The 12,563-nt window shown below is 40.3% G+C and overlaps 1 protein-coding gene across 1 annotated transcript in view; it reads left to right on the top strand.

Annotated features, from left to right (window-relative positions):
* LOC113219882 (sulfotransferase 1C2-like) overlaps positions 1-12,563 on the top strand; it is a 30,732-nt gene that overhangs the window by 7,927 nt on the left and 10,242 nt on the right. Inside the window, 2 exon segments of the mRNA XM_031934224.1 lie at positions 2,440-2,566; positions 6,753-6,847. Of these exon segments, the coding sequence (XP_031790084.1) occupies positions 2,440-2,566; positions 6,753-6,847 (222 nt within the window).

The following is a 12,563-nucleotide window of genomic DNA, read 5'->3' as shown; positions in this document are numbered from 1 at the left end:
TTTCCATTTATAAAAACAAGCCACCCAGGCCTTTCCCTGAAAGAAGGATAACTTGTCCAATGACAAACACATGGAAGGTGGAAGAGATGGGCTGCAAATCCACCTCTTCATTACCCAACAGCCCATGCTCTTTCTGTTACTCTACACCACCTACTCTATGCCTCCTATATCCAAAGAAGTCTTCCAAAGCTTCTATGTAGTTGGCCTCCCACCAGTCTTAAGGTAATGAGTATTTAAATGATCAGAAAGTGGCACTGAAGGAATCTTAAAATCTATATGCTCTACTGTCCTCTCACTTTATCTCACTTGTAGCTCAACGGTCTCTTGCAAACATCTAAAGGTGCCTACAAGCTGCAAGACCTAGTCATTCTGAGACCTGATGAAAGTCGAATTTTTGTAAACATCAAATTTATTTTCCATATTGAAGCCTACAAGGGTGCAGATGCATTTTCATGTATGTCTTAAATTGGTCACTAAGGAATTTTTTTAACTCTTTCAGAGCACCAAGAGACCATTTATTGCTTCCCTCTACAGGTAGGGTCTACAAATGGGCCTTGGCACTAAGCCAAAGCAGTCCCCACCTTCCCTTTCCATGTGGTATTCTGTTCCCTCTGACAGCTTGTCAAGATCCACACCTTTACTGTCTCTGGTTCTCCAGAGTACATCCAGGGTCTTGCTCACTCTACCTTACTGACCCTATTGGATCTTCCTATGTAGATCTGGAGTTTGGGGGCAGGGGTGGCTGAATGACTGAAAGCAAATGGAAATATATTGTTAGCACAGATAGAGCCAGGTCTGGGCTAGGAGTATCAGTAAAATAAGAATAACTATAACAGCAGTCTAGCAAGTACCAAAAGCATGCTCAGGTACCTCCACCTTATTGCATTATTAAGAGGCTTAGAGGTTCAGAACTGAGTTTAGTAGATGTTGGTCCTCTCTTCTCAAAGTGGGTATATATTGAGCCCACCCTTATCAATGAGAGCTTAAGAACCAGGAAAGGTGTCATGGGAGCAGTAAGTGGGGAGTACAAAACTTCTTGACAAGGAGGGTCAACAAAAGTGACAGAGGAGTCAGGGCATGAGGAACAGACATAAATTTGTTAAGTGATAAGAGAGGGAAGGACATTCCATGTTACTGAAAGAGCAGAAGCCAAGACTTAAGCAAATAGGTCCAAGGCCAGAAAAGAGGCATGAGAGGTGGAAAGGAGCCAGAGATGCCCTGTTGCACAGCTTTGCCTTCTAAGATGTTTGGACTTAACCTGTAGGCTACTTGGATCCCACTGAAGAATGTGAAGTGAACAAGAAGTGACATGATCTCATTTACATTTTAGAAAGCTCCCCTGGGGGATGTGGAGGGGTGAACAGAACTGGGGTAAGACTGAAAACAGGATATCAGTGAGGAGATAATGGCAATAGTCCAGGAAAAGAATTTAAAAGGCTTGGGTTAAGGCAGAGGCAGTGAGAAAATGAATTCCAAATGTAACAACAGACAGAATTTACAAGATCTCTCAAGGACTGGCTATAGAAGACATGGAAAAAGAAGCATCTCATATGATTTTGTCATTGTAACTGTTGATGGTGGTACCATTAATGGAAAGAGATCATAAAAGAGAAGCAGTTAGTTTGCGTGAAGATGGATTGAATTTTGAACTCATCGAGTCTAAAATGCATGCAGAACATTCAGGTAGGGATACAAATACATAAGTCGCTAGCTCAGGAGGCAGACATGTACTAGAAACAAATTTGTGAGTCATAAACATATGAAATTTATCGCAATAGAAACAGATAACAAAAAAAAAAAAAACGGAAAAAATAAATATAGTGAAAATAAAAGTAGGCCCTAGGCAGAGCACTAAAGAAGGCCAACATTTAAAGATTTCAAACTTTTAGTGATCATAAGCTCCATCGAGAATCTACAGAAAGTTGTAACTCCACTCCTGACAAAGTGCACATCTATAAAAAAATTTTGCATACACTTTTAGAGAGCGGGACAGACCTCTTGAAGGTCATCATTTTAAGACACTCTGATTTAAGAGCAGAATGGCAGAGCAGGACACACTAAAGAAGGACAACCACAAACATTGTAGGACAACCACGAAATCAGCACTACCACAGAAGAAGGGAAGGTAAGTGTGACTGGGGAAGAATGAGCAAAGGGAATCAGAGGGTGAGATTACACAGACCCTGACCACCAGGTTGAGAACTTTGAACTTAATCATAAGAACAATGTACAGAAATTGAGAAGTTTTGCACAAGGAAGCAACGTCGTCTGATTTGCATTTTTATAAGATCATTCTGGCTGCTGAATGATGAGTGGAAGAGAACAAAGATGCATTCATGACCTTTAGGACATGGTTACCAGAACACATATGCTCTGCATACTGAATGCCCGATTTCTAACTTGTCCTATTGTTTATTTTGTTTCTTCTCATCACTTTAGATAATCTATGTGGCCAGAAATGCCAAGGATAATCTGGTGTCCTACTACCATTTTCAAAGGATGAACAAAGCACTCCCTGACCCGGGAAGCTGGGATGAGTACTTCGAAACATTCCTGGCAGGCAACGGTGAGCCAAGTGCATGAAACCAGCCTTCACCTATGTCTGCAGAGGATAAGCTTTCCCCATCAAATTCTCCTTCTTGGGAAACAAAATTCACCCATAGAAGGGGCTCAGATTTTCTTGGAGGGAAGGACTAGAGGCAACATCCTGAGAGATGTGGCATAGCCCTGGCTGTAATCTGTGGTCAGTGGATTTGCTTCCAATTGCAATATATCCTCTGAATGAAGTCAAACCAGTATTACAGGCAAGCCAGCTATAAGAGAAGGTCCCAACTCTAAGCCTATGTTAAATGTTTTACATGCATTAACTTGTTTAATCTTGAGAACAACCTCATAAGCTTGGTAAGAATATTCATCATTTGTAGGTGATGAAACTGAGGCTCAGTGAGTTTGAGTAACTTGCTTATGATTACCCTGTTAGGGAGAGCAGTGGCTAGAATTTGAACATAGGCAGGTTTGGTTAAGCTCAAACCCTGTGTGCTTGGCAGCTGAAGTCTTGACTGGCTGGTAACCATGTCCAATTGCCTACATGTTCAACTGGAAAGAAAGAAAAGGTTTAGTGTGCATGAAAGTTTTCCAATCACAACCATCATTTGAATTGGTGGTGCAGTGGTGGCCCCTGACACTGCAGGCTCACAAACTGTCACGTGCAAAAATGTATGATCTTTCAGTCATGCTTCCAGTGTCAAAACTGAGTCTTCACAAGTTTCTTGATGTTTTTCTAAGTCTCAAATGCTGCTATATCTTTTAATACATCAACTGTTCTCCTAAAGAAGCCTAAAGAGTACGAAAAGGTGATGAGATTATTGAAGCTGGATAATCCGTTCATGGAAATTCATTACACTATTTCCTCTACTCTTGCATATATTTGAATACTTTCATAATTAAAAGATTTCTCAAAAGTTTTCAAAAATGGTAATTTAAGGAAGCTTTACAAGGTTATACTTTTGGGGAAGTACAATATAAATATAACATCAAACTGGTTTGCACCATGAAGTTGAATTGACAGCTTTGCATGATTAAAACCTAAATATTTGCACCAAAGCACTTTTTATTATTCAAGTTCAAAATTTATAGCTGAAACACCTTTGCTAATTATTTATATAGTCCTATGGAGAAACAACTGCCTTGTCACCTATATTTTTTCTCTAAAATAATTATAAATACATGTAATAAAGTAGTCCTTTCCATTAGTAACAAACCACCAGTAATGTAGGAAAATATGATACCTTTGATTGCCATTTGACTTTCATAATCTTAAATGACAAAAATTATTATTATTATTATTATAGTCTTCTCCTTATGAGATATACTTTGAAAATGATCCATTGTACCCCAGGGTAGTTTCACTGGTTGAATGTCTCCAGTAAATTTCCTTGTAGGTGTTCTAACAATGATGTCAGAATGTCTTTGGACAAAGAGTGATCCCTAAGAAAGTGACCTCATTGACAAGTTGAGACACTGGGCTTGTGCAGGGCCAGGACTGGGCTGATGTAGATGACTGTTCCTAAATCAGAGAGCTGAGAGGATAGTTCCAACTCCTTGCCCTGCATCAGGCAAGTTGCACACCAGAGAAGAGAAGCACTGATGTCAAACACAGCCTTAGGGCTACTCCTCTACACACACACACACACACACACACACAGAGAGAGAGAGAGAGAAAGAAAGAGACAGAGAGACAGAGGGAGACAGAGAGAGAGAAACTCCTGAAGAAGCATCTTCAGGACCAATAGCATGGAACATGGGTAGAAGGAATCAAGAATAAGAAGTAGAACAATAGCAGCTCCCCCTATTTATGAGGGGCAGTGCCATGCTGAGGCATTTCACCCAGCTGGAGTAGCACAAGTGCTTTCTGCCAAAGTGCAGATAGACTGGCACTATGTCTCAGTCATCTACCCATACAGCTTGCCCTGACCTAAGCAGGTTCTTGCAGCTTAGGATTCTTAGTAATTAAACTGACACAGCCCTATACAGAATAGAATGTCTGGTCACGCTATGACTACACTGCATGCCAGGAGAGAAAGGGGTTGAACAGATACTCCCTAATGATTGGAAGCTATCACTGGGGGTGGGACCGAAGTGCTCTTAGACATCCTAGTATCAAAGAGACTTTTAGACACATCCTACCTAATCTTTACGCTGTGTGAATGAAACATAAGAAAGGCAAATTTTGGCAGAAGGGATAATATAATAGAAGAAAGGGGAAAATATTACTGAATTTTTTACTTAAATTTTCAAATGACTTTTGTTGAGTAGCTACGATGTGTCAGACACTTACCATTATACTGTGTCCTAGGCACTACCAGACTAATGCTTTTATGTGTCTTAGCATTGGCCCATACTATTATTTCTCCCACCTTAAAATAAAATAACATTTAAAAACCACTCTGTTGACACTACCTCCCCAACCCCAGTTACCTCCCCCATCTTTCCCTCCATTTACTGCAAGCACCTTGTAGCACTGGCTTACACTATTATCCTCAGTTTCTCTCCCACCACCACCAAACCTGTCCTGCCAGGGTCACCATGACTTCCACATCACTAAACCCAATGATCAATACTCTGTCCTCATCTTATTTAATCCATCAACATCATCTAACACAATTGGTCATACTCTCTCTTCCTTGAAATGTTTTCTTATTGGCTCCCAGGACCCCACCCTCCCCTGACATTCCTCCTACGTCTCTGTTCCTTCCCAGTCTCCTTTGCTGGTTTCTCTTTATCTCCCAGATGTCTACAGTTGGCTCCTTTCTCTCTTCTACCTACATCATTCCTTGCTAAATATCACTCACTTTGCAGTTTCAGATGTCACCTATCTGCTGATGACTCCAAGATTTGCACTAGTCCTGGCCTTGGTCGTGGACTCCAGGTGCATAGACCCAGCTGCCTTACCAACGTCTCCACCAGGATGTTTACAGGGCATCTTAGACTTCATGTGTCCAAATCTTAACTCCTGCCTCTCCTCCAGAACCTGCTTTTCCTTCAGCCTCTCCTTCTTGTTAATTGTGACTCTGTCCCTTAAATTACTCAGGTCTAAAATCTTGATCTTATCTTGAGCCTCTTTGTTTCTCATATACCCCATCCAGCCCCCGAAAGAAAAACCCCACAAGAAAATCTGTCAACGCTAAGCGTGATTAGATTGCACACTTCCGGAAGTTCGAGGATTGGTCAGATTCTGGACTTAGTTTGGGCCAAAGTATCAGCAGATTTTCCCCGGATGAACGGAACAGCCTCTGCCCCCACTTTTGCCCTTGCCAACCTACACTCTACTCTCAACAGAGAAACCAGAGAGATTCTACTAAAAGGGAAGTCAGACCATGCAACTCCTCTATCGGAAGCCCACGACTGGCATCCCATCTCACTCAGGGTAAAGTCAGAGTACTCAGGGCATTGCACAGGCCCAGAGGGCCAGGCCTCACACTTCTTGCATCTCTCCTCACTCCGCTGGGCTCACTCACTCTGACCTGGTCCCCCAGGCACACCCAGAACCTCCTACCCAGTGCCTCCCCTGGCTGTAGCCTCTGCCCAGCAGGGCTTCTCCTTTCCCTTTTTTCGGGGTTGTGCCCAATAATCCCTTCTTCTGACCAGCCTACCTAATTGTCAGCCTCCTATGTACTCTCAACGTTTTCCCTCTGCTTCCCTGGTTATTTGTTTTGTTATTTGGGTTATTTGTTTTGCTAAGCACACACTGTGTTCTAGCATTCTGCATATTTCACATCTATCTCTTTTGTCTTCCCCCATAAAATGTACTTCCAAAAGCAGGGCTTTCTGCCTATCTTGTGTGCACTTCTCTGTCTCTAATACCTAGGACAGTGCTGAGCACACAGTAGATGTTACAGAATACATTTATACAAACATTACCTTACAAGATAGTTACTATTACTAACCTCCTTTCAGAAGATTGTTTTTAAAAAGCACAGACTCAGAGAGGTTAAGTAACTTGCCCAGGGTCATGCAGCTCTAAGGGTCAAAGCTAAGATTCAAGACTAACAGGTTCTGGAGACTAAGAGAGTAATCTTGCCAGCTTCCAAAAGGAAGAAAAGTTGTGCTGAAGCAGAGACAGGAAGTGTGATAAGAAAGTTCTCCTGATCACATCTTCCATTTGTATCTTATGGAAACAGCTTAGTTTTTTTCCCTGGGTTTTTCTACTCTCAGCTTCCCATGGCCCAAATATGTATGTGTCTTTCTTTCAGTGGTATGGGGGTCCTGGTTCGACCATGTGAAAGGCTGGTGGAAGAAGAAAGACAGCCACCCCATTCTTTATCTTTTCTATGAAGATATGATGAAAGTAAGAATAATATTTGAATTTTAATTTCACAGTATTTTGTCTCAGAGTTAGAGCTCCATGATAGAAGAGAAGGCAAGTCATACTTGAAAGTTTATCTATGCAAAATATTTTGCATGTCAACTCCAACTTCTCCAACCACCTTGCCATGTAGCATACAAAATTCCACACAAAATACCTCATATATGGTTTTCCATAGTAGGCAGCCTGCTTCCTCCTGCAGTCTCACTGCACTGTGGAGTCGATTCCTACCTCATCCAAAAGCATAGAAGACGTGTCCTTTTTGAGCCAGTTTTCTTCCTCTCTAGGTCTCTAGATTCCTCCTTCCAAAATCTCTACCTCCCACCATAACTTGCTTTGACTTCTGAGGAAAAGAATTAAGAACCCTAACAGGAAAGAACTAGTGAGGAAGAATATACCTGATTTGATTTGTATGCTTTCTTAAAATACTAAAATTTTGTCATTTTAAACAAAAGATCTTCATCAGCAATATCTTTTGCATGTGCAATTCCTGATTCAAATCTGTCTCATAAGTTTCTATGTAAAATAAATAATTATGGCACAGTGTTTCTGACTGGTCTCCAAGCCCTGATTTAGGACTGGGTTCAATAACCAACTTGTGTCCTTCACTGACCATGGCTTCTATTTCCTCTTTCCCCTCTGGGTAGACAGAATCCTGGCTTCCTTCCTTCTATCTATTCATGTATTTCTATTCAGGTAGTGTCAAAGTTCCTCTTTCTGTTTGTCCTTGCTCTATACAGCTTTGTAGGTGCTAGCACAGCCCTCACCTCCCCCAGCCCTGTGTCTGTGCCAGGGAGCAAAGGAGCAGCACAGGCTGGGCAAGCTAGGCAAGAAGGACAGACATGAGACAGAACTGCTAGTGAGGGGAGAGGAGGCCTGCAAGGCGAGCCTGGAGATCTCCAAACCAGGTGACTCTCACACCAAACTGAACCCCTCTTCTTCACTTCTGGATGAGGTGGGAACTTAGAGAGTAAGGGGCTTTTGTGAGGTCTATGTGCCAAGAGGTCTTCCCAGGAGGCCCACAGTCAGAAATAAGCTCAGATGTAGAATCAGGAGACATCAAAAGCAGCAACAGAGACAAAAAGGCACCATGCTGCTTTTGTGCCATGCCAGAGGAGTGAGGATGCCATATATTTTTGTTTCTCCAATCAGAAGGAGGAAATACAGCTTGCTTATTTTGAAAGATACCCACCTCTTCTCCCAAGTACCTTCTTTTTTTATTTACTTATTACTATTATTATTTCAATAGTTTTGGGAAAACATATGTGTTCAGTTACATGGATAAGTTCTCTATGTGTGATTTCTGAGATTTTGGTGCACCCATCACCCAAGCAGGGTACACTGCACCCAATGTGTAATCTTCTATCCTTCACCTCCTCCCACACTTCTGCCCAAGTCCTAGTCCTTTATATCATTCTTATGCCTTTGCATCCTCATAGTTTAGCTCCCACTTATAAGTGAGAACACAACATGTTTGGTTTTTCATTCCTGAGTTACTTCTAATGGTCTCCAGGCCGGGGACGGTGGCTCACGCCTGTAATCCCAGCACTTTCAGAGGCTGAGGCGGGCAGATCACGAGGACAGGAGACTGAGACCATCCTGGCTAGCACTGTGAAACCTCGTCTCTACGAAAAATACAAAAAAATTAGCCAAGCGTGGTGGTGGGCGCCTGTAGTCCCAGCTACTCAGGAAGCTGAGGCAGGAGAATAGTGTGAACCCCGGGAGGTGGAACTTGCAGCGAGCCAAAATCGCGCCACTGCGCTCCAGCCTAGGCAACAGAGTGAGACTCCATCTCAAAAAATAAATAAATAAATAAATAAAAAGGAATAATGGTCTCCAACTGCATCCAGGTTGCTGTGAATACCATTACTTCATTCCTTGTTATAACTGAGTAGTATTCCACGATATATACATCACATTTATCCACTCATTGGTTGATAAGTATTTAGGCCTTTTCCATATTTTTGCAGTTGCAAATTGTGCTGTTATAAACATGCATATGCAAGTGTCTTTTTCATATAATGACTTCATTTCCTCTGGGTAGATATCCAGTAGAGTTTTACTAGTTTGCTGGATCAAGTGGTAGCTCTACTTTTATTTCTTTAAGGACTCCCCATACTGTCTTCCATAGTGGTTGTACTAGTTTACATTCACACCAGCAGTGTAAAACTATTTCCTTTCTACCATATCCATGCCAACATCTATCATTTTTAAATTTTTTAATCATGGTCATTCTTGCAGGAATAAGGTGGTATCACATTGTGATTTTGATTTGCATTCCCTGATAATTAGTGATGTGCATTTTCATATGTTGGTTGGCCATGTGTATATCTTATTTTGAGAATTGTCTATTCATGTCCTTAGACCACTTTTTGATGGATTTGTTTCTTCTTGTTGATTTGAGTTCCTTGTAAATTCTGGATATTACTCCTGTATTAGACGCATAGTTTGTTAATATTTTCTCCCATGCTGTGGGTTGTCTGTTAACTCTACTGATTATTTCTTTTGCTGTGCAGAAGCTTTTCAGTTTAATTAATTCCCATCTATTTATCTTTGTTTTTGTTGTGTTTGCTTCTGGGGTGTCTTGGCCATAAACTCTTTGCCTAGGCCAATATCTAGAAGAGATTTTCCAATGTTATCTTCTAGAATTTTTATGGTTTCAGGGCTTAGATTTAAGTCTTTGATCCATCTTGAGTTGATTTTTGTGTAAGGTTAAAAATGAGAATCCAGTTTCATTCTTCTATATGTGGCTTGCCAATTATCCCAGCACCATTTGTTGAATAGGAGGTCCTTTCCCCACTTTATGTTTTTGTTTGCCTTGTCAAAGTCTAGTTGGTTATAAGTATTTCACTTTATTTCTGGGTTTTCTATTGTGTTCCATTTGTCTATGTGCCTGTTTTTATACAAGTACTATGCTGTTCTGATAACTATAGCTTTGTAGTATAGTTTAAAGTTGGGTAATGTGATGCCTCCAGATATGTTCTTTTTGCTTAGGCTTGCTTTGGCTATGCAAGCTCCTTTTTTGTTCCATATAAGTTTTACAATTGTTTTTTCTAGTTCTGTATAAAATAATGACAGTTGGGCGCAGACACTCATGCCTATAATCCCAACACTTTGGGAGGCCAAGGCGGGTCAGGAGTTCAAGACCAACCTGGTCAACATGGTGAAACCCCATCTCTACTAAAAATACAAAATTAGCTGGCCATGGTGGCACATGCCTGTAATCCCAGCTACTCGAGAGGCTGAGGCAGGAGAATCACTTGAACCCAGGAGGTGGAGGTTGCGGTGAGCCAAGATTACGCCATTGCACTCCAGCCTAGACAAGAGCGAGACTCCATCTCAAAAAAAAAGATGGTATTTTGATGGGAATTGCACTGAATTTATAGATTGCTTTTGGCAGTATGGTCATTTTCACACTATTGATCCTACCCATCCATCAGCATGGGGTGTGCTTCTATTTGTTTGTGTCATCTATGATTTCTTTCAGAAGTTTTTTGTAGTTTTCCTTGTAGAGGTATTTCACCTCTTTGATTAGGCATATTACTAAGTATTTTATTTTTTGCAGCTATTGTAAAGGGGGTTGAGTTCTTGATTTGATTCTCAGCTTGGTCACTGTTGGTGTATAGCAGTGCTACTAATTTGTGTACATTGATTTTGTATCCTGAAACTTTACTGAATTCATTCGTCAGATCTAGGAGCTTTTTGGATGAGTCTTTAGGTTTTTCTAGGTATGCAGTCATGTTACTGGAAAACAGCAACATTTCGACTTCCTCTTTACCAATTTGGATGCCCTTTATTTCTTTCTCTTGTCTGGCTAGGACTTCCAGTACGATGTTGAATAGAAGTCGTGAAAGTGAGCAACCTTATCTTCTTCCAGTTCTCAGGAAAAATACTTTCATCTTTTCCCCTATTCAGTATAACGTTGGCTGTGGGCTTGTCCTAGATGGCTTTTACTATCTTAAGGTATGTCCCTTCAATGCTGATTTTGCTGAGGGTTTTGATCATAAAGGGGTACTGGATTTTGTCAAAGGCTTTTCCTGCATCTATTGAGATGATCATATGATTTTTGTTTTTACTTCTGTTTATGTGGTGTATCACATTTATTCACCTGAATGTGCTAAACCAGCTCTGCCTCCCTGGTATGAACCCCACTTGATCACGGTGTATTATCTTTTTGATATGCTGTGGGATTCAGTTAGCTAGTATTTTGTTGAATATTTTTGCATCTATGTTCACCAGGGATATTGGTCTGTAATTTTTTAGTTATGTCCTTTCCTGAATTTTATATTAGGATAATACTGGCTTCACAGAATCATTTAGGGAGGACTGCCTCTATCTTTCGAATAGTTTCAATAAGATTGGTGCCAATTCTTCTTTGAATGTCTCATAGAATTCAGCTCTTAATTCATCTGTTCCTGGACTTTTTTGTTGGCAATTTTTTATACTGTTTCAACGTCACTACTTCCTATTCGTCTGCTCAGAGTTTCTATTTCTTCCTGGTTTAATCTAGGAGAGTTATATACTTCCAGGAACTTATCCAGCTCTTCTAGGTTTGCTAGTTTGTGTGTTTAAAGGTGTTCATAGTAGTCTTAAATGATCTTTTGTATTTTTGTGATATTGGTTGTAATATCTCCCATTTTCTAATTGAGCTTATTTTGATCTTCTCTCTTTTCTTGATTAATCTCACTAATGGTCTATTGATTTTATCTTTTAAAAGAATGAGCTTTTTGTTTATCTTTTTTGTTTTAATTTCATTTAGTTCTGCCCTGATCTTGGTCATTTCTTTTCTTCTCCTGGGTTTGGATTTGGTTTGTTCTGTTTTCTCTAGTTCTTTGAGGTGTGAGTTTACATTTTCTATTTGTGCTCTTTCAGACTTTTTGATGTAGGCATTTAATACTATGAACTTTCCTCTTAGCTCCACTTTTGCTGTATCCCTGAGGTTTTGGTTGGTCGTGTCACTATTATCATTTTATTCAAATAATTTTTTAATTTCCATCTTGATTTCATTGTTGACCCAAGGATCATTCAAGAAAAGAGTATTTAATTTCCATGTATTCGTATAGCTTTGCGGATTCCTTTTGAAGTTAATTTCCAGTTTTATTCCACTATGGTCTGAGAGATTGATATGATTTCAGTTTTTTTAAATTTATTGAGGCTTATTTTGTGACCTATTACAAGATCTGTCTTGGAGAATGTTCCATGTGCTGATAAAAAGAATTTATATTCTGCAGTTGTTGCATAGAATGTCCTGTAAATGTCTGTTAAGTCCATTTGTTCTAGGATATAGTTTAAATCCATTGTTTATTGATTTTCTGTCTTGATGACCTGTCTAGTGCTGTCAGTGGAGTATTGAAGTCCCCTGCTACTATTGTGTTGCCATTTATCTCATTTCTCAGGTCCAGTAGTGATTGTTTTATAAAATTAGGAGCTCCAGTGTTAGGTGCATATATATTTAGGTTTGCGATATTTTCCTATTTGGCTAGTCCTTTTATGATTGTATACTGTCCCATTTGTCTTTTTTTTATTATTATCATACTTTAACTTCTGGGTTACCTATGCAGAACATGCAGTTTTGTTACATAGAAATACATGTGCCATGGTGGTTTGCTGCACCCATCAACCCATCACCTACATTAGGTATTTCTCCTGATGTTATCCCTCCCCAGCCCCCCGCACCCACAGGCCCTGGTGTGTGATG

Source organism: Piliocolobus tephrosceles, chromosome 15 (assembly GCF_002776525.5).
Source record: "Piliocolobus tephrosceles isolate RC106 chromosome 15, ASM277652v3, whole genome shotgun sequence".
Taxonomy (NCBI): domain Eukaryota; kingdom Metazoa; phylum Chordata; class Mammalia; order Primates; family Cercopithecidae; genus Piliocolobus; species Piliocolobus tephrosceles.
The sequence above is the reverse complement of the archived record's forward strand: the minus strand, read 5'-3'. Positions and strand labels throughout refer to the sequence as shown.